The sequence below is a fragment of the Pagrus major genome, chromosome 15 (genome assembly GCF_040436345.1).
Source record: "Pagrus major chromosome 15, Pma_NU_1.0".
Lineage (NCBI taxonomy): Eukaryota > Metazoa > Chordata > Actinopteri > Spariformes > Sparidae > Pagrus > Pagrus major.
Genome location: NC_133229.1, coordinates 6,359,744 through 6,387,291, shown reverse-complemented (window position 1 = coordinate 6,387,291; position 27,548 = coordinate 6,359,744). Strand labels below are relative to the sequence as shown.

Sequence of the window (27,548 nt, the reverse complement as noted above, 5' to 3'; positions counted from 1 at the left end):
TCAGGTGGCAATTTTAGAAACTGTAGTTTTTGACACTTGCACATTGGCTTTATTTTTTTAGGATGCTGCTTGGTGAGAACACACCATTTGTTGACATTAACACCTTTTTCTAATCTCAAACGATGCTTGTTTGTTTGATAAAAACTCAATTTCTGAAGCATTGCAAGCACTTACTGCGTTTGCTTGTGTTTAGCATTGTGCTTTGTTACAGTTAACATCAGCATTTCTTTTCAAAAAACAAACAGACATTTTTGTAACATGTAGGATTTTTCCTGGTTCAGTTGTTACAACTTCCATCCTCTGTTCTGATCTTCATTTTGTTCTTCTGCCACAATTCTGACTCTATTATAACACTCCTGTTAAAAATGTATTTACTCACTGCAAGCTTGATCGTCAGTCATAATCAGCCTTCATATTATTTTTCGTTATTTCTCCCTCACTGGGATATTAAACTTCTTTCTTTCTGCAGCAGTCCTTACTCTCTCGGATTCTCTTTTTCTGCTGCACTCGTGCTCGTGTTGCTGAGTAATCCTCTCAAAAAGCCCATTTGAAAACTTCACTGGTTGACCAGACGTAATCCTCAGCGAACTCTAAGTACCTGAATATGTTTGATTGTAAGAGAGGAAAAGCCGATGAAAAAAAAAAAAAAAAGCAAACTGTGGTCTCCTGCCAGACATTTGGATTCAAACTATAACATAATCCAGCAGCTATTTGACGTAAATCTCTGGCCAGTGTTGTTTGAATAATTAATCTGTGGACATCATCTATGACGGGAAATAATTATTATTAGGTAATACGTATTTGCCGTCATAGATGATGACAGCAAAGTAATTCCTTCTACTAATGCATCAGGTTTTTCAAGTCTCAAACATTAATGGTTGCTAAATTATTCTACAGCCATGTTTGATAGTCTTCATTGATTGTACACTAACACCAAATGGATAAACAATGAATTATTAAATTGATAAACAAAAATGAATAAGTATTCCATTTATATTTTTTGATAAAGAGCACACAAATGTATAGTATTGTGTTAGACCTACTGTGATAAATAAAGAGCTAAATCCTTAGAAAATAGGATTATAGATAGGAAGGAGTGCTACTATTTTACTAGGATGGTACGTTTATTTTTCTGTTCATTGCATAATGTTCTTTGAAAGTTTAAAAAAAATTTGATTGGCACTTTATCATGTTGGCCCGCAGTTTAGGAAGTGGGGTCAGAGCAACACTTCCCCCCAGATGACAGCTCCATATGTCCACCGGCGTCTGGGGACTTCGATGTTCACGTCATGAAGGTTCTGGTGGAAGATTTATATTGTTTATAAAGAAAATAATCTGCTCAGGAGCAATGCATGCAGAAAATCTAATCCTTATTTCAAGTGAATTTCACGACATCCGAGAATCTAATCCACAGTTTTTTCCTGCAGATGAGTGAATTAGCTGGAATAAATGAGAACGATGCGGATGACAACATGAGCTGGGGTTTGCCCGCTGCACATGTGTCATTACGGCATAATTATGCAACAACCAGCTCCACTGACAGGCTGTCGTCAATTAATCTGCTTAGAAACACCAACTGAGGGGCTTCTACTGGTTGTAACCCTGGGTGTTATCTTCTACTTGCTGGTTGAACGTCGACTATGCTTTAATTGCGCAGACACACGTCCAGTGGTGGAAACACTCAGATCTTAGCAGTACCACAACTACCACAAATACTGTGGTACAAGTAAGAGTCATTAGCCGACAGAGCGCAGGACCCCAGCAGGACGAGGAGAGGTGGACTTAATGTCGAACTTTCACTATCTTGTTGCTGCTGTTTACATCCAGAGGTTTAAAATATGCACAACATAATTATTTCTTGGATGTATACCCGTTTGTGTGTACTGTATATGTATATGAATAACTGCATATGTTCTATGTTTGTGTAGTATGAAGGACCTACATATTTTCACTTTGTTCTGCAACCCTGCACCCCTATAATAAGAATGAAATTACCCCGATACATTTATAGTAATAAGCTTCAGATATCTTGATGAATGGTCTTAGTTAGTAATGGGGATTAACATGCTTTAGATGGACCCCGCTGTTTGTTTGGCTGTGAATAAAAGAGACAAAAAGATCAAAGAAGAGTTCAGACAGTTTTCATCATTTATTAAATATCCCAAAAAATGTTGGAGGGAGGATCATTTTCTGTAAATCAAAAACAGCAAATGGACTGACAAAAAAATCAGATCAAATGTTTCTAAAAATGACCAACAATATGAAGTTTACAGGATTTCGTAGGGACTAATGACTGTACAATATATAGAGAGACTACATTGGACAGTATAGGATAGATGTCATCTGAACTCCAAACATCTGGAGTCCAGATGTTCACAACTAACTACACTCAGAAGATTTCAAAGAACTTCACACTTAAGCTATTTAATCATTCACAGGGGAGAGCTGGGGTTTGAATGGGCCGGTTTGTGCTGTTGATGTTTCACATTGTTATGTCATGAATTACATGCATGCAACAAAGTATAGAACTCAAGTATATAAACTGGTATTGATATTCTAAAAAAAGGGTCCACTTTCTTTTTTAAAACAATGGCTCTTGAAATGACATTATTCGATTTAAAGGTGCAATATGTAAGAATTTTAGTTTAAATCATTGAAAAATGTACTAAAATTATCAACAGGAAGTAAAGAAATAACAGTTTTGACACCAATGTATTGTGTTGCAGAGATTTCTGCTGAGGTTAGCATGCTCACCAGCTGTCATCCTGTCTTGTTATATCACTCCAAGCTCCCAGTCCGGACCGCTAGCTGCACAGCTAACTGGCAAACTGCAGCTACAGTCAACAATATGCTGTTCCTTATTTGTCTGGAGCATGAATTCAAGAGGGGGGCAATTCTTACATATTGCACTGTCACAAACACAGTCCACTCTGACCCCACGTCTGATCAGGTGTGTTGTATGTTGATGACATTCCTTATTTGCTTCCTGTTTATTAATCACATGCTACATTCAAACAATACAACAAGAGTGGACTACTTGGTTTTTGAAACCTACTGCAGGAATATTGATTATATGATAACCAGTATGTTATTGTGTATTGTTTCACACTGCGGTTAGACAATACAGGTCAAAGAAATGTAAGAGTAAGGTTTGTGAGGAAACAAAATCATATGTAAAGAAAACTCATATTTCTATTATTATTATGATAATTAAATAGCTAAGTCATAGAAGGGATTTCAAAAACATTAAGGAGCAGCCATAGGTAGTTTAATTTTGAAGCCTCATCTTAAGCGGTCCTCCTTTCATAAGCAAATCTGGAGGCGAGAAGCACGTCCACTTAATCTACAGCCACGACTAATCTCTAACTTGTCGTGGGAGCTGTGTATTGAAGAATGGTCCTCTTGTTTAGAGGATTAGTGCAGTTCTACTCTGGATACAGAGATCACTCGACCTTACAGAGCATGACGAGACATCAGAGGCATGCACACACTTTCACATATCATTGAAGGGCGTGATAAACAGAGAAAGACGCCATCCTGACTGTCTCAGAGAGGTCACCAATCCTGTGTTAGAACGTTTATGTTTTACTTAATTTACTATAGGATCTTTGATAGAAGCTTTCAAGGAAAAAATGCTTGTCTGATAGGGGGACCCTGTGCACTGAAGACATACTAAAGGATGATTGACAGAGCTCAGATGGCTGCCTTTAGGTGACAGGTGTTGGTCAGTGGACAAGTTATTTATATCACCCTTCAGCTAAAAGATATAATGCTACATGGACGGTTGTGGTAAACAGCTGACATTCTTTCAAAGAATAATATTTGATAAAATGTAGATCATTTGGTTTAAATCATTTATTACTTTTTTCATAGGACTGTTAGTACTCAAAATTAAAGTCATCTGCTACTTCATGAAAGATTGACCTGAGATAATTAGATAAATCATGTGTTTGTTACAGAAGTAGCCAAGTCCGATGGTTGTTTTAGTGGATTTACTACGTGGAACAATGAACTCCTGTTCGCTTTTCTGCAGCTTGAAAGGAACAAGTCACTTCAAAATGGGTTTGTTTTGCCAATTTAAAGACAAAATACTAGCGCATAAACTAAGGACAACACAACCAGGACGGATGTTTTTCAGGGGACAATGGCTACCACTGTTCAAGACACAACACACGCACGTAGACTCACACACATAAACATCAAGGTACCTGTGAGAAACAACCAGGACAGTCAGTGTGTGTAATTATTGCATGCTCAGTTTATTTGGACTTGTTCTCAATTTGAGGCACATCAATCTTTTCCCCGGTGAGGAACTGCCAGATGCCGCCTCTGTAGTTCTCATTTCCCAAAGCATACAGGAAGACGTTGAAGGTGGGAGAGGTCTTTGCCAGGATAGGAGCCATCTGCAGACACGAGGTTGTTAGTGCTCAATAGAACTAACTTTTATTACAGCTAATTGATTACATTATTATATCAGAATTCCAATGATTCTGATGACTGATCAACATTAGACAATTTGTGCAGCTTGTGTGTTGTTTGTGAGGAGACAGAGGCTTTGCTGTGTGCCACAGTGTCTCTATTGATACTACCACAGTCAGAAAACTTCATATGGACTTTATATGTGTCTGACATGTAATTGGAGCATCTTATATGAGCTGCATTGCAATATATAAACATAAATTTGTATGAATTATATTGCAGGCTTTTTTCTGTGTATGTATGCCCTGACTGTTCTTACCATCCTGAGCTTGGGTGAGACCAGATTGGCGTTCTCCACGGCGGCGTAGAAAGCCAGGATGCCGTAGGGGCCCCAGCAGAACAGCATGGTCTTAAGAGGAGTGTTGGGGTTGAACTACAGAGAGAAAGAGAGGCAGAGCAGAGGGGAGAGAGGGCGGATCAGAACAAGAATGATTAGTCACCGATCAACCATAGAGAGTGAAGGGGACCTGTGTCATGAGGCGGTTTTACTCGAGGGCAGACGAGTCACACGCCTGGGATCAAGTCTGGGAGAAAAACTGTATCTGTGTTAAGATTGTTCATGCTCAGCTAGAAAACAGAAACATCTAGTGAGTAAAGGGGCGGATTGATAAAATCCAAGGGTCAAAGGAGTTTTTATTCTGAGTCAGAGTTTACACATACAGAGCCAAATCTGACTTAATAACATACATTTCTCTCCTTTATTGCCTCTTAAGTAGCTTTAAATTTGGAACATTACTTATTTCACACTGTCTGACAGTGTCATACATATTCTATATTAGCTTACTGCAACTTCATGTTGTAATAAGGGACTGACCAATATGGTTTTGACAGGGCTGATACTGATTATTAGTCTCTAGGAGATAGGCAACCAATATCTGGAACTGACATACAATATACAAATTTTTATGTCAAGTACAAATAAGTCAAGAACTGTACCTAAAGGGGCAATATGTAGTTTTGATACAGTTTTGATGTCATGGAGTCTATGTCTTGAGTTGCAAAAATATCTACTGAAGTTAGCATGCTAACCAGCTAGCCCCAGCCCATCCTGGTCCAAAGCTCCTGTGCTAGCAGTGTAAACAATAACAATCACAATCTCTCAGTCCAAACCGCTGGCTGCTTGGCTACCTGAGCTAACTAGCTAATGTCAGCTACAGTTAGCAGTTACTCTGGTGATTTGCTGCCTCCTATTTGTTTTGAGTATGAATTTGACAGGACACCATTTCTTACATGAAGGTGACAGCCGTGTCCCTCTATGCTTTCATGGCATACATGTCATGTGTTCGACATATTGGGCACTTTGTGACTATGAGTTACATTACAGCCATTACATAATTGCATTGTTCTGGTGGAGAGCTTGGTGTCTCTCCTCTGCAGCCTTTGTCATTGTAATGAAAGTGTCTCCGGCCAACTCAGATGACTGTGAGTAATGGGCTTACGCAACATAACACTTTATGTTGATTTATGATTCAGCCTCCGAGGTACTCCACTACTGAACTTGCTCTTCACAGATACATTGTTCTTTTCACCCCACACCCGCTACTTAACCGCATTCCCAATCAAAGTGTCTGGCCATCGCCCTGGGGCAGTGACCTATATATGTCACAGCCTGCGTGCTCCCCATTCACACATTGTTTTGCTGCTCTGAATGTGGCCCATGTGAGGAGGTTGTGCTTACAGTCGGAAGAGATGAGATAGATGTCAGTAAAAGGGGAATTTCTCTGATTCCTATCAATGAGTGCCTTCAAAGCAGGAAGAATCTTCACAGGGGTTGCATATTTGTAAGGATTTGGATTTCAGAGACTTTTCTAAATTCCTCCTCATCATGCATGTGATTAAGTTTGGAGCAAATGAAGCAAAGCAGAGCCTACTGCAACGCCAGCTCTTAGTCTGTTGAGTTGAGTTTATTTATTTTCACTCACCCTGGGGTTTCCAGTCTTCTTGAATTTCTGTGCAATGGACTGGTATGAGGACATGACAACAAACACCTGGATGGCCATGTTGAAGACTGCCATGGGGATCAAGTAGGACACGTAGTTTCTGTGGAGAGAAAAATGGACAGAAGGCTCAGTATATACTATTCTGCAAACACATCTGTATTTATCTCGATAACACTGTGAGGAGTGTTGGTATGTATACAGTACCTGTCTCCCTTGCTGTAATCCAGAGTGCAGCAGGTCCTGAGGGGCTCGTAGTCGTACTCTCCCCAGCCAATGAGGGGCATGGCGGACCAGAAGGCGGTGAAGAGCCAGATGAACATGGCCAGAGTGATGGCGCTGCTCCACTGCAGCTTTGTCCCTGACAAGAACGAGGTCAAAACATCCATCAGTACTTTCCTTTAACACTTCCAACAATATGATTTTACTACATATTTTCTCTCAGTCTGGTGAAGGTCACACTACTGCCGAAGAACTTTGTTTTATCATGCTCAGCTGTCTTATGAGCCGTTAATGATGGGGACACAGCAGGTGAGGTGTTGAGTCACTTCCTCTTCCCCCTCAGTCCTGCGATTGATGATGGCTAAAAATAGCAGGAGGGCCAATTTTATATCTCAGTGTTGAAGTATCATAAAACGAAAAGCAGTCAAGCCTGAACACCATTTGCTTATCTGCTCATTAGAACTGCGTTTGCTATTTTAACAGGATAAAGGTTAGAACAGCCTGCAGTAAATTAAAAGACAACAGGCCACATGCCAGTGACCAGCTGCTCTTTCAGAATAGCAGGAGGTCTTGAGATCAGCTGGGGACCAACAAAAACCTCTTCAGTCTATGTGCAGATGTCATGTGTTTGTGTGAGCCTGTGCTCTGCATGGGGGGGAGCAGGGACAGAAGCAGGTGAACTTACTGGTGCAGTACTGGTGGTATCTGTCCCAGGCGATGGCGGCGACAAAGTGGATGCTGGCGAGAGCTGTGACGAAGCCCTGGAAACCGTGAGTCTGGCATCCATCAGAGCCATAAGGCCAGTACCTGGAGACAGAGGGTGTTGTCATGAATGATTCATCTGTTCATCTACAATGATGTGAATTAAAAAACACTGAAACTGATCAGCAAACCATCAATTCACTTATTTGAGACCAAAATAAATGACAATAGTAAACATAATCCCTGGACTCATGAGCAGAGTCTCTCATTTCCTGATTACAGCCTGACAGTCCTCTGCACACACAGACACAGGCTCTCACAGCGTGTTGACCCCTCCCCCATCTACAGCTGTGACTGACCCCCAATGTATCGATTTTACAGTCGATTATTCCTCTTTATCAACAGGTAGCCAGCATTATTTTGCTATCAGCCGCTCATTACATTGTGTGAGCGGACCTGGGTATTGATTATGAAAGCAGGTGGTTACATCACTCACCTCAGGAAGCTGGAGAAAGCGGCGATGGTGGCGTTCATGGAGATGCCCATGTCAGCCAACGCTAAGCTGAACACCAGGAAATTGCTGGGAGTCCTCAGCTCTCGCACTTTGAGGAAAGCGGCGATCGTCACCGCGTTTAAAAAGAAGCCCAGCAGACCTTCAGGGGGGACAGAAAGGGGAAAGCATGAATGGAGGCTGAATGCGGCGGCGAATGGGAGTCAGCGCGCACAGCGATGCTTACAGCACCACACGCCGCACATTTCAAGATGAAAATAAACACGCTCTTTTCACACATCGTCAATTATTTCCCTGCAGACTACAAGCGAAGGTTAGATTGTGGGTTTTTTGAAGGGAAAGCCTCACATCAACATCACACCGGCAGTGACCGGGAGGCGTCCGGTCCTGTCAGAGGTTAATGTTACGCAGCGGGTGCAGCCTCAGCAGCCTCGCAGCGTTTGGCCCAATTCCAGCACAAAACGAAAACACTCACCCTCCACCAGCAGACAAGATCCCAGGGAGAACACATCGAACTCGGAGAAGCCCTCCGGTAAAGGGTAAGAGGAAACCATCCTGAAGCCGATTTTGACGCTTGAACTAAGGTGCAACTGTCAGAGACCTTTCACTTCTCTCTGTCCAGATCCTTTACGATGTGCCTCAGTGTGGCCGAAGGGAGCCCGCTTTTAAAGGGGCATTTCACGTGAAAAGCATGCACTTTATTATGTAAAGCCCCCACGCTCTCTGTCGCCCCAATCCGTGCAGGAATGTCTTAATGAACATAACCACACAAACGCAACCCTTAATGCGTATTTGCCCACCGCAACAGTAAAGCCCTCAATTAGTTACACAACAAGCCTTTGTGTCTCCGCGTCCCGGTGAGAGGATGCAGCCGCTGCTGATGTCAGACGACGAGACGACGCGTTGGATGCGGCTCTGCGTCGCTTTAAGGAGACGCAACAGGTGTCTGCAGAGCGTCCTGCCAATCAGAAGTCACACTGAGAGGAAAACAAAACCCAACAAACATCAAAAGACTCCCCACATTAATTAACAATAATAACCCCATTATTGTTAGACTTCCATGTTTTTTTGCCTCAGGCTGTGCATGAGTGTTTGATTCATGTTACATCCAGAGGCTACACAGCTAAAAATACACATGTGAATACAAGTGAAACATGGTGTGTGCTCTTATCTGCATGCCAAAAGATAAGGATGATGAACCATATAAAGTTTGCAGCCTCCCAAACATGCACAAAAATATCCTGCATCTCATGCACAGTTTATCATCATGATCGTATTTATTACTAAAGTAAAATATTTATGATATCTGGCTGACATGATTTTCACTACATGATTATCATGGCTAAACAAGTTCACGATAATAAAAAAGTGTACAAAAAACAAATCAGTTGCACTCAAAGGCAACCAGATGAACTCATAAACACAAGATGTGAAAGGCCAAACACCTTCACTGGGTACATACTTACCATATGTGTATTATTAAAACTATATCAAGATTTAATTTCTTAACGTCATGGTTATCGTGAATATCACAATATAGGGACACTTCTAATGTTGATGTGTTTTAATTAATTAAAGGTGCATTATGCAACTTTCTTTACAGGCCTACAAACAGACAGTCCGAGTTTCGGACGTACTTTAAAGCCATATGCCACACAGATTTTTGTTTACAGACATTAGAGCAGAACAAGTTTGTGTTCTGAGTTATGAAGGGGTGAGAATAAAAAAACATTATAAAAGTCTTACAGTTCAAGAATACAGGACTTTATAACCAAAACTGACACCAAAAAGTTACATAGTGCGCCTTTAAAGTGACCGTGTCCACTCTGTTATTAATGACACAGTGATTACACTACTGTGGATCCAATCCTTTGTCCCATATAGCAGGACTCTGTTTTGACTAGTGGACACGTCAGCATTTGTTTTGTTGTCGGAATAAAACTTTTTGGTCGACACACTGACCTCCAGAGATTAAACCCACTGTGACATCTGCCTGAAATGATAGAGGGCAGAACACAATTGCGCTTTTGGAGCCGCAGACACAACATGATCACTGGAAGCTTGATTCAGTCAGGAGTTTCCAATTTGATGAAGGGGGGAGGAAATGAGTATAATAAAATCCTTTGCTACTTTAGTAGTGTCTAAATGACTAGAAATCCAGTCATCATCCCCCAGTCCGTGAAGGATTTGTCATGTTTCAGTTGCGACATCAGCTTTTCATACCTTGGGGCTAGAAGGGACACAGGCATGACTTTGTGTGGCTGAAGTCTGTTTCAGTCTCAGGATTATACGATCAGGGATCTTGGGAAATATATGTGAAAACGGGTTGAATGCTAAATCATATGGAAATGGTCAAGATGCAACATATTTTAGTTTAGGGCACTTTAGATTCTAAACACAAATGGGTAATTTTGTGTATTTATTTATGTGTCAGGTCATGATAAGAAATATAACCACTGAACTATAGGCTGTATGTGGGATTATGTGGGAACATGCTAACACTCTGACAGTCAGCTGCATTTCTTTCATCTGTCTTATGATGTTGAAGAAAGAAAAAAACAAATCCCTGTGTCCTCGGTTGACCCCAGTATGAGTTTAAGGTTACATGCAGTTGTCAAATGTTTGCAAGAGCTTGTTTTTTCAGTCCAAATCGCTCTTAAAATGTGTCACACAAAAAACTGAAAATGCTTTACAGGTGCAATATAAATAGAAGTTGGCATTCATAACCAAAACAAACAGGGGGCAGCATGTGACTAGAGTAACCACCAACTACTACTAACTGTAGCTGCCCTCAGCTTGTTAGCTCAGTTAGCTGTGCAGCTAGCAGTTCGGACTGACAGCTCAGGGACCAGGGGAGTGGACTGAGATGGGCCAGGGCTAACTGGTTAGCATGCTAACTTCAGGAGATATCTCTGCAACACAACACAGAGACATTTTACCATCTAAACTGGTATTTATTTACATTCTTTTGATATTTTTTGTTAAAGTTTTCAACTAAAATTCTTACATATTGCCCCTTTAATGGTTTTAGAAATTCATCCCATTCCTGATTAAACTATAATGGCACTCAGCAGAGCGCATACCTCAGCCAAGGCCCAACATTACCCTTTCGTACTCACTCACAGATATCCATTTTAATACGCCTGATTTGTTTCTCTATTCAGATCCATACATTATGCCCTAATAAATTAAAGAAAATGTTGAAAAACGCCCTTAAAAATTCCTGGATCTGTCCCGATCCATGCCAAAAGTTAATGGGGTCTGTTCTTGGCCGAGACCCATCCTACATCCAAGTTTCGTGGAAATCTGTACAGTATATTTTGTGTAGTCCTGCTGAAAAACCAACCAAACAACAAATGAACACGGGTGAAAACATGACCTTTGTGATAAAAGTAATAATTGAAAAAAATATCTTAAACGTGTAGAGAAATGCTGACACAAAGTACATGCAATATGTGGATGTTTATCTAATTTGAAAAGTCCAGTAATGATATTGTACAAAACAGCAAACAATCCAAAACCCTGTTTATTCTCATGTTACTTCAGTATATCTGTTTTTTTGCACACTAAGAATGACTTTGCACCTCAAATAAATGCCAGTCTTCTGGTTTATACAAATGTAAAAGGACGGCTTTATTGGCCTCAGTAAATGAGATTAACGACTTGTGGTGCAATATGGAATGTTTAAGGTTTTTAACACGAGGGAACATGATTGCTCAACATGTTTAGGGTCTCAGCAGCACAGCCGTGCATGGCTCTAAAACCACACATACTAGACCTTTGACTCAAAGGCATTTAATTCCGAAGATTAAAGATTGCAATAAAACTAAACTGAAAAGAGCCTTAGGAAGGAAGAAGGAAGACTTGAATATATCAATATGTGGCACACACACAGATATAGAGAGAGACACTACACTATATTCAGGATTGCTAAATACAGTACACAACTATTATTGTCTCTATTAATCTGTGATTACAGTATTATTCTATTGGATTTATTACAGTTTTTTCCAATTGCTAAAACACAATTTTGCAAACACAATTCACAAAACCACACACCCAAACTGTAAAATACCTCATATATCCTGCAAAATGAAGCACTGCAACCAAAACTACATATTGCATTATCAAAATCAAACTTTTGCACCAAATGGCACAGACTTCATTCATATTACCAGATTTTTGTCTTACCAACTACACACTGTTGGGCATAATGAAAAGCACTCTCATCTTTAGTATGCTTTGCCATAATACTAAAATAGTTCAAATTGTAGCGAATTCTTCAGATTGTTCACATGCACAGAAATATTTGCAGATACACCCACATGCTGTTGAAACATTTATTTTTTTATTTTTCACCAAACAAGTCAATGCAACATATAATGCACAGCAGATATATTTACATTGGAGTGAACACAAATATGCTCACAAAACAGTAAACTAAAAAATAAAATAGCAGAAAAAATGTGCAGAAAAAATATAGAAAACAAAAGAGGCAAGAAAAATAACTAGGCAGCATCTTGCCAGACAGCTGGGTCTGGCCACAACGCCTCGTCCACATCACAGGCAATATCTTTCCTTGCCAGACATCGAGGGAAGAAGCGCCTTGAGTACCTTATCCATCGCTACAATTGTTTGTCTAGGTGGCACATATATTGGCCAATTAGCTCATGTATTGTCATTTTTAATGGCAGTGTTTTGAATGGCAAACATGTGACTTTATGACAGATTGTTGTCTTATGCAGAGAACCGTGTTCAGTGCATTTAAAAAGTGCCGTTTTGAACTGCAAAATCTGTGTAAAGCAGAAAATGTGTTTAAAGTTTTAGAGACTTGAGAGGAGGTTTTGCTCTCTGTGCGTCAGTTGAAATATTTGTGCTATGCATGTCATTTTAGTGTGTTAGCAATTGGAAAAAACTGTAATCTCTGTTAAAGTTTTTGTTGTGCTTTAAAACCCTTGACTTGGCACGTGGAGAAATGTGGGTCAGATGTAAAGTGGGTTCTTGCTGCCAAGTTGGTCAAACACATCAAAGTGTTTCACCATCTCTTCAGTGGGAACCCTTTAAAGTGCCTGCCAAGTGTAATACTGAACTTCCAGTGTGATGAAATAAGAGGGGGGACACAATGAATAAGTGCCAAACAACACATGTAGTATTTACCTACATTGCAAAACAAAAGTTTTACAATTGGAGGTATTTCCCGTAGTAGTGTGGGACCATGTCCAAATGGATTACTGAGGGGAAAAAAAAGAAAGGCTATTGTAAGACTGTTTCATTCAAAGTCACTTATCATGCAATTGTTTCTATAGTCTTTGTCGTACGGTGGCCCTGAATGTCAAAACACAACATTTCACAAAACATAACGTTTTATAAAACACAACAGAATTTCTGAAAACAAAACATTACAAAAAATGTTGTGTTTTCTAAAATGTTGTTGTGTTTTGTGAAATGTTGTGTTTTATGAAATGTTGATGAGTTTCCTGAAATGCTGTTGTGTTTTTTGTAATGTTGTTGTGTTTTCCAAAATGTTGTTGTGTCTTCTGAAAGGCTGTGGTGCTTTGCAAAATGTTGTGTTTTGCAAAATGTTTTTGTATTTTCTGAAATTTTGGTGAGTTTTGTGAAATGTGGTAGTGTTTTGTGAAATGTTCTTGTGTCTTTGTAATGGTGTTGTGTTTTCTAAAATGTCATGGTGTCTGCTGAAAGGCTGTGGTGTTTCTGAAATGTTGTGTTTTCTGAAATGTTACGTTTTGTGAAATATTGTTGTGTTTTGTTAAATGTTGTGTTTCCTGAAATGTTGTTGTGTTTTCTGAAATGTTACGTTTTGTGAAATATTGTTGTGTTTTGTTAAATGTTGTGTTTCCTGAAATGTTGTTGAATTTTATTGAATGTTATTGTGTTTTGACCTTCAGGGCCACCATATTGTTGGCTTAGAAAATACTGCTTTGTTTGCTGTTGATTAATAGTCTACATGTGTACTTTTATATGCAGGTACATAAATGAAATAAGTGAAATGGTATTGGAGTGCCAAAGGGGTGATCAGAATGTAAGAAGAAAAGTGCACATCTTTTATGTGGTCTGGTGATGATTTTTATTGTCTGTGATGGGAGACATTGCAGTCATATGATTTAATTCCCTGTTACCCACCAGCAGGGTTTCTTTTCTATTATTTTTACATGAAAAAAGTTTTATTTGAATATTCCTGTTTTGTTTAAATCAAAGTCTCCATATCTCCTTTGTGTTATTGGTTGTTTTGTGTTCGTAATATTGAAAGTTGTTCCAATGAAAAAAAGGATGGCAGATTAAGAAAATGTTAAGTGAACATCTGTTGAGTGCACAGGCCCCACGGTTGGAGCCACAGGCTATGATATAGGGGCCACCTTGTGGTAAAACATAGTGCTGTCCACTTACAGATTAACAGTCACGGCAGGGCTCAAATGAACAAGCTACATTTGAGGGAAAGAAAAATCCAAACATCACAGTGGATTATGACCATTTCGGAAGTGTTTTTCTGTGATAATAAATAGGGACGTCTCTGCGCAGCCTATCGGATTCCGGGATGCAATACGCATCCAAATGAAAAGAACGCCAGTCCTTTCACTAATCCTTGTCTATCCTTTTTATCTCGGGACTCATAGCAGTCGGATCACTATGGGACAGCGAAGCGGTGGGACAAAGCCATGCGGATGATATTCCTGTAAATGAGAGAAAAAAGCAAGTCTGTTTGACTTCAGTGGGCGCAAACTGGGCGCATGTAGGCAAGCTGCGTATGCGTAAAAGTGGGCCAAAATGTTCCTCGTCCTGCTCCTGGGGCTCTACGTGGCCACAGGTGAACTTGTCTCCTCAGTGAGCTCCTGTCCGTCGCAGTGCAGCTGTTTTTACCACAACCTGAGTGATGGATCAAAGGCCAGGTAAGGAGGAGGTCCAAATGAAAAATGATTTTAGACCAAAAACACACTGTAATGTGTTCTGGTTTGTGCGCACAGACGCATTTTTTTTAGGCGGACAGGTCTTGTTCTCATACGAGGACAGATGTTTGCATGGAGGTGAACACGTGTACGAAAGATAATTCAGGGAGTGCATGTCGGTCCAATTTTATTTAATGCAGGATTATCTCTCAAAGGCACTTTCAACCCCCCATCTATGCGTTTTATATGAGTTTGGATGGATTGGGAAATTAGTTTTTTTTTTTGCAGAATTATCACAGCATTTTTTGTTCTTGTGCACTTTCATCATATTTCTGCATCCTTTAGATTTCAAAATATGATTTGCATGATAGACTTTAGTGATTAATATCTAATTAATTATTTTATATTTAATTTACTATATTACTTTCCAAACTGTTCAAGGGTGCGTAGTTTGTGAGGGAGTTTCGGTGCTGAACACAAATTCACCTGTGATGTCTAACTTTTAGGAGCGTCATTTGCAATGATCCCGAGATATCTCTTGTGCCTGTCGGCTTCCCTGTTGACACGTCCAAGCTGCGGATTGAGAAGACAGCCATCCAGCGGATACCAAGCGAAGCCTTCAACTACCTCTCCAGTCTGGAATTCCTGTGGATGTCTTTCAACACGCTGTCCGCCTTGAATCCGGATAGTTTCCGGGGACTGTTCAACCTGGAAGAGCTTCGTCTGGACGGGAATGCCCTCACCGCCTTTCCCTGGGAATCCCTCATGGATATGCCCAGCCTCAGACTTCTCGATTTGCACAACAACCAGCTCACCTCGCTGCCAGCGGAGTCCACCACTTACATCAAGAACCTCACCTATCTGGATCTGTCCAGCAACAGCCTGCTGACTCTGCCGGCAGAGGTGCTGTCCACTTGGTTGGCGCCAAAACCTGTGCAAGGGCCAGAGAGCTCCAAAATGATACTTGGTAAGGGACAGTGTGCATCCTGAGCTCCAACCGTCTTTCACCCAAACCTTCAGGGCGTGATTTATGAGTGACTCTCATTAAAACAACTGAAGAACACTGTTGCGTAAAGGAAAGTGTTATTTCATTTTGCTCAAAGCAACATTCTTGAGCAGCAAATAGACAAAACAGCCTTTAAGAAGCACACTAGGACAGTAGATAGTCGGTGATAGTTGATAAAAAAATCCCCCATTAATCTGTGATATTTAGCATTTAGATGCTGTAAACAAACATTGGTTTAACTTAAGTGTTTATTAATGGTTTTGTCAGTAACTATAACTCTTCCTGTGGGCACATATATGTGGATGCTGGTGTATAATTATTGGCAATATAGTAAATCACAGTTGTATTAATATAAAATATCTATTCAAAGGATTCATATCTATCAATATGACTCAAAATAATACGTTTTTAGAAGTTGCTATCACTGGCAAATACTGCATACAAAAAAGAGAAAAAAATGTATTTATTTTTATATTATATATTATAGTTGTATCATAAACCATTATTAAATGTGCATATAGTGCTTATAAATGCTAAATAGGGGGTTAAATAAAGTGCTACCAAGATTAATTAAATTGTCAAGGTTATGGCCCATAACAAATGACCAAATTGGAAGTTTTGAAATTCTCCGCACTCAAATTTTCTCTTGATTGAGATTATATACCGTAGCCTCTTTCAAAAATAGCAAAATTCTTATTTTGGAATAATATACATACGGTACAATGTGTCCTGGCTCCATTGTACTCTAATTAATCTTTTAGAACTTAAGACAAGGACAAGGTTTAATTCGGTGTGGAAAACGTGGCATTTTTTAATGTTTTTTTTTTTTTGCCTTTAAACTGCACGGAGAGTGTTGTTGCACCTTATAGCCTTCTGCACGTTTAGAATATGAGTAGAAATACACATGATGATTTGTTGGGTTTCCTCTCGCTCATCTTCCTCATCCTCATCCTCAGAACAGTGGACAGATGTTCCAGGTTCAGCTCTGAAGGTCGGTGCTTTGGTCAAGGACAGGAGGGTGAAAGGACAGCAAAACCTGACCTTCAGAAGACCACCACTATCATCATCATCATCATCATCATCATCATCATCATCATCATCATCATCATCATCATCATCACCACCACCATCATTGCCGTAGTCATGGTCATGATGTAGTTTATGAATTAAATGTTAATCCTCTTACAGGATTAACATCCTAACATCCACACCGGCCATCTGCAGGCTGCTCTATCACTTTGCACACAGCTGGACGCTCATCTTCCTCCTGTAGCCTCACTTGTGCCCTCACTCTCAGGTCTCCATGACAACCCCTGGGTGTGTGACTGCCGGCTCTACGACCTGGTCCAGTTCCAGAAGTTTCCCACTCTTTCGGTGGCGTTCATTGACACAAGGCTCCGGTGCTCAGCACCAGAAAGTGTCTCTGGGGTCTTGTTCAGCGACGCAGAGCTGCGACGCTGTCAGCTCCCACGGATCCACACAGCTGTGGCACGAGTCCGGAGTGCTGTTGGGAACAATGTGCTCCTCCGCTGTGGGACCATTGGAGTCCCCATCCCTGACCTGTCGTGGCGCAGGGCGGACGGACGACTTCTTAATGGAACAGGTGAGTCAGCAGATCTGTGAATGTCTGGGTGTTTGCGTTGTGTCTGAGATAAGATGCTTTTGTCTGTTAATTAAACAGAAAGCTACCAGAGGAGATAGTAAGGTTGTAAGTCTGACTGACAGCTGCAGCTACAACAGTAAGTTATGCAACACTGAGGATGATCAGTGCAACCCTGTATAATCACCTGCTTGGCATCTCTTTGCACATTTATAAAAGAGGATATTTCTCAGATGCCAGCTTGTCCTTTATTTTGTAATGACCACATTCTCTCCTCTCTGTCTCCATAGTCCAGCAGGAAAACTCAAAGGAGGGAATCACCTGGTCCATCCTCAGTGTCCCAGCTGTGTCCTTTCGTGATTCAGGGAAATACATCTGCAAGGCCACTAACTATGCCGGGAATGCTGAAGCTGTAATTTCTCTCGTCGTCTCTAACTCCCCGAAACCAGAGGGAAACCAAACCAGCAACGACAAGAAAGCCAAAGTCAAGAAGCCCAACCAGATGGGCAAAGCTGCCTACCAGGAGAAACTGGTGGCCAGGTATGTGGTTCCAACCTCCAGCCCTTCAGCCCTGCCTGCCATGGATCCAGGCCTTCCACCAGGTCTTGGTCCTGATCCTGGACTAGCCAGTTACAGCCTGGCTGACAGAGCCACCCCGGGGCCTGCCACCTCCTCCAACCCAGATGCTCTGCTGGACCTGGAGAAGACTAATCTGAGCAACCTGGCGGCCAACACCTCGTCGCTGCAGCAGGACCCAGACAGGGTGGTCCGCTCCGTAAAGGTTGTGGGGGACACAGACAATACAATTTCTCTGAACTGGAGGGCCCCCAAGGCCAAGAACACAACAGCATTTAGTGTGCTGTACGCTGTGTTTGGAGAGAGGGACATGAGGAAGATCAATGTCGGTGCGGGGCAGAACCGCGTAACCATCGAGGGGCTGGTGCCCAGGACCAAGTACATTGCCTGTGTGTGTGTGAGGGGGCTGATCCCCAAGAAGGAGCAGTGTGTCATATTTTCCACTGATGAAGCAGCCAGTGCGACTGGCACACAGAGGCTGATCAATGTGATTGTGATCACAGTGGCCTGTATCATCGCCGTCCCGCTCACTGTCATCGTGTGCTGCGGGGCGCTGAAGAGACGCATTCAGAAGTACTGGGGAAAGAAATCCAAGGACATCCAAGATTCATATGTGACCTTTGAAACACTGTCGCCTGGCACGAAGGCCAAAGGGCTTGAGGGCGAGTATTTGAACAGACTGAACCCAGAGGAGTCCAACAGGCTGCTGTCAGCCCGTTCCAGCCTGGACTCCGAGGCCACGGCTAAGATAGAGGGACAGCCTAACGAGTACTTCTGCTGACATCATGCTCCAGCTCTGGCTCCTCCTCCACGCCACCTCCCTCGCTCTCATCCACATCCACATCCACGTCTCAGTCCGAGCCCCAATACCCATTCACATCACCAGCCCCATCACCACTCCCATCCCCATCTCCACCCGCATCCGTATCCCCACCACTACCCCTTCACTCGCCCTCAACAACATCCTGACGTCAGCCCCCCTCCCACACGCTCCCGTACACCCACGCCGTGGGATTCCCCGCCACCAGTCCCTCCTCGCTGGATCACGCCACCAACTCCACCACCACAGAGAGCCAACTTCTATCAAAGGACTTTTGCACGCTGCACTATAATGGAAATATCAGTTTAGAGAATATTTAACATTTTAATTGTTTTTTTCCAGATATGTGTAGAATATATCATGTTTCTTGCAGATCGAGTGAAACTTACTAGACTGTCATACGTGTGTGCAAGCATTACTAGTAAGACAACAATCAAACACACTCATGCTTTTATGTCTAAAAGAATGTTTTTATCACTAAGCCTGTAAGAGAAAACATGTTAAAAGCTGAAAGAGCACCACAATCATTGTAATTTAAATCTCATCTCACTTGCATGGCCCAGCGAAGAATCCTCTGCAACCTGATCTGACTTAAAGGGAACTCAGCGGTCGATACTCCATTGTTTATATCATATATGTATGTGTATGATTTGTATATACAGTGCTGGGTGATGTACACTTACATATACAGTTAAGTCTGTGCCTCTGTATATATCTGTCATATGTTCTCAGAGAAGATATACACATAGGCATGGTTCACGACGCTGGTGAATGGAGAAAAAGCTGGAGCTGGAGAGAAGTACAGAAAGGACTGAACTATGACACTTTGTAAATAGGGTGGGAATGATGCAAAAAATGAAATGTTAAACGATTTCTATTCCCAGCAATGAGACACATACTGAAATATCTCTATGTACCTGTTTTGTGCCACCTAGAGGCATCATTACCCCATTAAATGTAGATCTGTTCACTCCAATTATATTATTTCAATAGAGTTAAATAAACTTTTATATATACATATCAAGTGACAGTACTGTGTGTTCTTATCTCTCTACTTTCACTTCACCATACTGATGAAATTTCAAACTGGGTTTCTATTCAGCAAGGATTTAAAAACTCTTTATTTTATTCAAGTGGACTCTTGAATATCAGCGTCTGTCTCAGGGGTCTAAGGTTAAAGGATAAGTTCACCCAAAAATGAAAGTCAGGTGAAGTTTTCAGTCCACCAAGCATTTCTGGAGCTTCTCAGCAAAACAGCGTTGCAGCATTCAAACAACTGGAGTAGATGGGGACTTGTTTTAAAATGGAAAGAAATCAATAAATGGCTCCATACAGGTGGTCTTTTTATCAAATTGATATAGAACGACAATATTTACACCTGCGACACACAGGAGAGCGTGTGCACCCACTAACGCTTTTAACTTAATGGCTACATTGAAGATTTTGGCTGAAAAGGGTGTGAATCAATTTTGGATCTCTGGGCTATCAGAGACTTAGTTCATGCCTGTATTGAGCCATTTCAAGATTTTCTAAGTTGTTTTTACGTTTTAAAACAAGTCTCCAGATACTGCAGGTGTTTAAGAGAATACTGCAACGCTGTTTTCATGCATAGCTCCAAAAATTTCACCTGACTGGGTCAGTAGATAATGACCACATTTTCAATTTTGATTACTTACCCTTTAAATTTGCACAGGTACATTAAAGGGGCACTATGTAGTTTTGGAGAAGAAATTCAAACTCACAATTTTAATATTTACAATAATAATAAGGTAATAATACAAAAATAATTATCTTTTCTATTACTGAATAAACAGGCTGTTCTCAGAGGAAAATAAGGTCTCCAGGACACTGTTTGAAGCTAGAAAGGTGGTAAAACAGTATAAAACTGTGTTGTCCTTTAAGATCAGTTTGTTTATTCAGTGTATTCAGTCATGAAAACAAAGAGAGTTTGTTTATTTATAGTTTGTTTAGGCATAAACAAAAAATCAGTCAATAAAGATCTTTCTCTTGTGATTAAAATTTCTTAACAAAAACTACATAGTGCACCTTTAAAGGTACACATTTGTGATAAGTTACCCTTTATAGAGAGTCTGTCAGCTGAAATGGTTTTATTATTTTCATTTAGCATTGCTTTATAGATCAGTTGTCACATTAATAAAACAACTTTGGGGTTGAAAGGGGGTGAAATGTTCCTCTGGTTGGTTTTTATCATCACACTGGACATTTCTATTTTTAAAAACTATTTAATTCATCTATAAAACCCTCTAACTGACCGCTTATTATCTTACAAAGCGTTAATGATTAACACTTTATAATAACATCAATAATAAATAGTGCATTTATGACTAATTAAACTGTAGCTGATAGTTATTTCACTATTAACAAACAATTAAATGCTTTATAAACCATTTATTAAGAAAGTGTTTATTATAAAGTTCCAACTAATGTTTATAATACTTTACATTACTTAATAAATGGTTTGTAAAGGATTTCATTGTTTGTTAACAGTGATATTAATATTAACTAAAGTTTAATCAACTATAAATTTACCACGTATTAATGATGCTCATTATAAAGTGTTTCCTATGAATCTTGGCCGAAATGAATTTCTTAGTAACTTATTATCATGTATAACTGCAGATCTGGCTTAATAGAGAGCGTGAAACTCATAAGAATTTATTAATGACTTTTAAAGTTTTCATTACTAAATAGAAAGGGTAAATACCAATTAGAGGGATTTTTCACTAACTGGCAACCCAAAACCTCTCTTATCATTGGCATGAAGGTGATCAATGAAGTACCTAGTATTGGCTACATTGGGTACAACTTCATAGAGGTTGACTTATCAGAAAACAAATAGTAGGTCAGAGCTCCTGTCACTGACCATCAAGTGTTAATCTTAATCATGCGTGTCTTCAGAGAATTAGACGCCTCTTGTTCTGTGCGCCGGTGCGTCAGGGATTAAGTTTAATAGGCTTCTCTGTCGTCTGCCGCACTCGGCGTGTCCTGAGCACGAATGTAGCCCTCAACTTTAGGTATTTTTTCGCGGACTATGGACATAATTTGTCACCTGCTAGTTATAGTTTTGTTCAACATCCAGGCGCATGAAACTTCCTCTCAATGTTTACGCGGGTGCAGCTGTGTGGAGGACCGTCATGGAAGGTGAGACCTGGTTTCATGCACCAACCTTCACCGAGCCGGAGATAGGTTTAACCTTTGTAACTGTGTCAGTGGGTGACACTTGATAAACTAAAGACATACGGTTAAAATAAACGTAGGCTGTAGCTTATGTTGTCTTAAACAGTGCTGGAATGTAACTCTACTGTACAATTTTGAGGTACTTGTACTTTACTTGAGACTTCCTATTGTATTTCTTTGTACTTCTACTTCACCAAATGTTAAAGGGAAAGAATTTTTTTTTACTCCACTACATTTATCTGACAGCTTAAGTTACTATTTACCCGACTGATTCCGATTATCTATATAAAATACTTTTGAGTAAAAGTAAAGATATCGTGTTTAAATATTACATTGGTAAAAGAGAAAGTCACCCATACAGATAGTACTTGAGTAAAAGTCTTAAAGTATCTGATTTTAAATGTACTAAAGTATCGGAAGTACAAGTAAAAAGTACATTATACATATATTTACATACATGTTTGCATACTATAGGTCAATTGGTTAGATAGGATCAAGGATCCGATATTCAGCATTTTCTGATCATTAGTGTTTTTTTATGTAGTGGAGTAAAAAGTACAACAGTTGCCTCCAAAATGTAGTGAAGTGGAAGTATATAGTAGCAAAAAATGGAATTAGTGTGAGTGAAGTATCACAAAATCTGTACTTAAGTACAGTACTTAGTTACATTCAATCACTGCAACATACTAATAAATTATAATGTGTTCTACAACAATTATGATGCAGTACTATGATTTATATCATTGTGAAATGGGCCATACTGCATACTGAGTACATTTACTCTTGTTACTTTAAGTACATTTGGATGCAAATACTTTTGTACTTTTACTCTAAAGTTAACTTAACATTAAGTAAAATGATTAATGCAGGACTTGTAATCGAGTATTTCTACACTGTGGTATTGCTACTTTTACTTAAGTAAAGGATCTAAACACTTCCTCCATCACTGCTCAAAAAGGTCAAAAGGTTAAAGGTTAGATGAAGGTCTGTAGCTCTCAGTTGTGGTCCTGTAAATTGTGTTGATGAAGAGTTAGGTGACCACATGTTCATTTAAATCTTCCCTTCCCTCACAGGTCGCTGGTGTGTATGGAGGAGAGCGCGTTTGGGGCCATACCAGAGAACCTTCCAGATGATATGACCAAAATACGCATAGAGAAATCTCACTTCACTGAGATACCCAGAGGGGCATTCACTCAAACACCCGCCTTGGAGAACTTGTGGCTGAACTTCAATGACATCACAGTGATAAACTCAAAGGGTCTGGAGGGTTTGTGGAACCTGACCGAGCTCCGCCTGCAGGGCAACAAGCTGCGTTCAGTACCATGGACAGCGTTCGAGGACACGCCGGCCCTCAAGATCCTGGACCTGAAGCACAACCAGCTGGACGTCCTGCCGGAGCATGCGTTAAAATTTTTGCCAGGTCTGACTTACTTAGACTTATCCTTCAATCGGCTTACGGTCATATCGAAGGAGGTCTTCCAAAACTGGCCCCTCTACCAAAAACTGCAGAGCATGGAGGCGGAGCGGGAGCCGACCGCGTTCGGGCCGAACGTCGTCCTGGCGCTCCACGACAACGCGTGGCTCTGCGACTGCCGCCTGAAGGGCTTCGTGGAGTTCATCCGCTCCTTAAGCCCCCCGATTATTCTGATGAACTCCTACTTGACCTGCTCAGGGCCGGACTTTAGGGCGGGGAAGTTCTTCCACGAAGTAGAGCTGAAGGCGTGCATGAAGCCCGTGGTCACCACCTCGGACCCCAACATCAGCCTGCCGCTGGGCGCCAACCTCACCCTGCACTGCCTCGCCAAGGCCAGGCCCGACCCGGCGGTGTGGTGGACATATGGCCTGAAGATAATCAGAGGATTTCATGGTAAGAGTGTGATGTGCAGGGCATGTCATCCACGCGCCCAGCTCGAGTGATATCTTGTGGTAAATTAGATACTTAAACACACATTTTAATCTCAGACTCGCAGGCTGTAACCTCTCTTCAAGATCAGGAGGGGTAAATCTGGATATTGGCCCCCCCTCGATATAATCACTCTCAATCTGCACAACACCATCAGTGTTGATTAAGAGTGTTGGAGATTATAGTGTGCTGCAGCCTACCTAATGTCCGCCGTGTTGCCCTACTCTGTAATTAAGTAAACATCTGCGTCATTAGACTTAACCTCCAGAGTGGAGTGCTTTCTACAGTTCATGACTGCCAGTCACCAGTCCAGCATAAACCAACCAGATGCTGCTTCTCCCACTAGTGATCCATGATCCACAGGCACCTTTCATTTAAAAGGTTTCAAAGCAGAGTAGCTGCTGCCCAAGTATTTTTATACACATTTGTCCTTTGCAGTGACCAAAGTAGAAGCAAATGTAGTCATAAACATGATGGGGAAGACCTAAATACACACTATCTAACAAGGCATCCTTTTATAAGCTATAATTGAAGGTAAAAGTGATCTATTAATGCTTATAACTCAGTTATAGGCCATTCATAAGAACAGCTTTTTGGTTGCCAGGTTTTGGGAAAACTCCCTTGCTGGTGAGTCATTTAAAGCCAAACCATGAGTAAATCTTTATTAAACGAGTGTCTAACTTGCCAATAAGCCCTCAACTCTGCAGTTATAAGTGTTAATAAGTAATTAATCAATGCTTTCTCACTGTCTAATAAGCAAACAGCAATTAATAAAGTCTATAGTTTTAAACATTAACAGTTTGTTATGTTTCCGGAGGGTCAGAGGTCAAATTGGTTCATTGGAGCGTCTTCTTGATGAATGCAACAGCTGCATGAATTCTGGCAGCCCAGAATTCTCATCTTATTTTTGGCTCTACAAGTACCATAATTCATTGGCTTACCTGTAATAATGTGTTCAACTTTGTGAAATGTGGGAAAACAAAATAAATGACTAAATAAGTTTTGTCATATTGAGTTTTCTTGTCTAAGCTTGCATGCCCCTTTAAATAACCATAGTGTGTTTGTCTCCCAGAGTCTCAGGAAAGAGTGGATGGAGACACCATCAAATCCCTCCTGGTGATCCCCTCCCTCCACGCAGCTGACCGTGGCATCTACACCTGCACTGCCATCAACTTCATCGGTAACTCCTCTGTCAACATCCTCCTGGACGTCCTCTCTCCTGGAGGCTCCCAGTCATCGCTCCCTCCTGGCGTCCCGGCTCCACCTGCTGCTGGTGATGAAAATGTCTACATTGACATCCGCATCGCCAAACAGACAGTACGTGGCATCTCCATCGAGTGGTACGCCGCCTTGGAGCACCCGACTGAAACCTGGTTCACCATCCACTTTGGCCAGGCTGACAACAGTAAGAAGGAAATGATCTACATCGGTCCTGGGATTCGCTCTTACTCTGTCTCTGACCTGATGCCTGCGACCAAATATGACATCTGTGTGACTCTAAAGAACCAGGCACCACGTCCCGGCCAGTGCATTGTGTTTGTAACAGGAAGTGACATCACTGAGATGGAACAGAGGGAAAAGCTGATTCACATAGTGGTTATAGTTTTAGCCATGGTGCTGGCTGTGCCCATAGGTATGTATGCCTGCACCACTGACACTAAGTTTGCCTGCCTGGAGGGCCTCATGGAGTCCTGGAAGAACCGGCGGAGAGAAAGCAGCGCAATGGAGCGGGAGAGGCAAGGCACCTTCGACAGCCTGCAGGCCGCCAGCGACGAGGGCCTGGTTAATAAAGATTCAAGCGAAGACAGGAAGGTGAGGAGGAGGTCAGCCGACAGACTGTCTAAGGGGAAGGCTGAGCACAGCAGGCTCACAGCTGAACTATATTAAATTTGTTAAAATGAAACATGAAACTGACATAATGTCTCACCCTTTAAAGTAAGAGAATAAGAATAGATCTGCTTTATGATGCTATATGAATACAATATTCAGAAGAATGACAATACTGTCTGCCTTGGTTTTAATCTTATCTCTTCCTCTGTTCTAGGCCGAGGAGTTTGTTGCAAAGATGTGAGTGGTGACCGTTGTGTCAAGAGTGTAATTCAAGGATTTGCACCACTGTAGAGAACGTGCTGCAGTTTGTGTCTGTCTGAAATATGACATGTTTGTCTTGTTATGAAATGTTTAAAATGTCAATGAAATTGCTGCTTTATGAAGCCTTGAATGGAGGACTGCTCAAAATTCATTGTGAGTGCATTTTAAAAAAAAAAAATTTCAGCAGTACATGGTTTCATCATCTTTATGTAGCACTCTAACATTGATTTCTGTATTCATGTCTGTATTTATATATTTATCAGAATAATGTCATGTGGGCTTACTGCTGTGAAACAAGAACATCTCTTCAACTAAATGGCGAACATTTGAAATGAAAAGTGATTGTGCAGTGTGTCAGTAGACAATGTCTTCATTAAGTTAAACTAGAACTCAGCATGTTAATGTTATTTGATGAGTTATTTTATTTTTTGCTCTGTAAAAGCGTAAGAAGACACACTGTGTATCAACAGATTTTGGTAAATGAACAATATGTTTTTTTTCAATTTCAGCTTTTCATTTTTAAATGAGATTGTGCATTCATGTCTTCTTGTGTGTGCATGTGTGTGTGTGTGTGTGTGTGTGTGTGTGTGTGAGATCATTCATGTGTTTTGTGACATTTGCACATCAAAAGTGAAAAAACCTTAATTAAGTGTCTCTTTTATGTACTTTACTGTGAAACATATACTAAAATTGGATTTTAATAAAATCGTTTTGTTGGTTAAAGTGTGTATTTTCTGTGAATCTTTTACCATATATCAGTTGATGTTGGATGTTTGCAAGTGAGGTCAAAGGAGGGCCTCACAATTTATTACCTCTGACCAAGGAGGTTACGATAGCCGTGTCTGTTTGTCGGTTTGTTTGTCAGCAGGGTTACACAAAAACTACCAATCAGATTTCATAGAAACTTGGATGGATATATGGACTAAATAGACCCCATTAACTTTATTTCTTAAACATTGCGAAATAGAATGTTTTTAGACATTTTTGTTAATTTCTCAGGGAATGATGCATGGATTTTGATAACAAAATCAGGTGTGTTTAGGTGGTTGGTATCTATGAGTGAGTATAAAAGGGGACTGTTGGGCCTTGGTGGACACTACAGGTACTGGTCAATTTTGAGATTTTGAGGTATTTTGTGTGTGTCTTCTTTCAGATTAGTGGAAAGAGAATATCCAAAACACACATTTATGTGTTCATTGTAGTTCAGATTTCTGTTCAGTACATGTATGCAAATTAGGGCATTTAATTAGACAGCCTCATGTGCATTTAAACAGAACATTTCAGAAAACTTGTAATATCAAAAACTTATAGTCCAAATGCAAGTAATCAGCTGGAGATCTATAAGTTGTCATTTTTATGCTGTTCACCTGTACTCTTCCCTCTTTTTGTTTGCTCAAGGAAAACCCTGTCAGAGGGGACACAAAGAACTGTTTTCCTGAACTGTAAAGTTTCCCTGATATATGTTTAATCCCCTCTGCTGCTTCTCACTGTACATGCACGTCACAGTTCCTTGTCTGCTGCTTCTGCGAACACAACACACAGCAGCCATGCGTCACACATGATCTGTGCTGCCCGGCCCAGACAGATGGCACATCGGATAT

The 27,548-nt window shown here is 40.8% G+C and overlaps 3 protein-coding genes across 3 annotated transcripts; 2 read left to right on the top strand and 1 right to left on the bottom strand.

Annotated features, from left to right (window-relative positions):
* Window positions 1–4,238: 4,238 nt before the first annotated feature.
* Window positions 4,239–8,721, bottom strand: rgra (retinal G protein coupled receptor a). The gene is made up of 7 exons (XM_073482111.1): window positions 8,327–8,721; window positions 7,837–7,993; window positions 7,324–7,445; window positions 6,624–6,777; window positions 6,402–6,519; window positions 4,739–4,852; window positions 4,239–4,403 (listed from the first exon to the last, which is right to left on the bottom strand). Exons 1-7 carry the CDS (start codon window positions 8,403–8,405, stop codon window positions 4,260–4,262), a joined length of 888 nt encoding a protein of 295 aa, XP_073338212.1. The 5' UTR covers window positions 8,406–8,721; the 3' UTR covers window positions 4,239–4,259.
* A 5,913-nt stretch (window positions 8,722–14,634) lies between these two features.
* On the top strand, window positions 14,635–18,716 carry lrit1a (leucine-rich repeat, immunoglobulin-like and transmembrane domains 1a). The gene is made up of 4 exons (XM_073482318.1): window positions 14,635–14,756; window positions 15,260–15,720; window positions 17,057–17,362; window positions 17,650–18,716. The coding sequence occupies exons 1-4, from the start codon at window positions 14,635–14,637 to the stop codon at window positions 18,714–18,716; spliced, it is 1,956 nt and encodes a 651-aa protein (XP_073338419.1).
* Window positions 18,717–21,807: 3,091 nt separating this feature from the next.
* On the top strand, window positions 21,808–25,743 carry lrit2 (leucine-rich repeat, immunoglobulin-like and transmembrane domains 2). The gene is made up of 3 exons (XM_073482626.1): window positions 21,808–21,917; window positions 23,027–23,820; window positions 24,929–25,743. The coding sequence occupies exons 1-3, from the start codon at window positions 21,808–21,810 to the stop codon at window positions 25,741–25,743; spliced, it is 1,719 nt and encodes a 572-aa protein (XP_073338727.1).
* The last annotated feature ends 1,805 nt before the right edge of the window (window positions 25,744–27,548 follow it).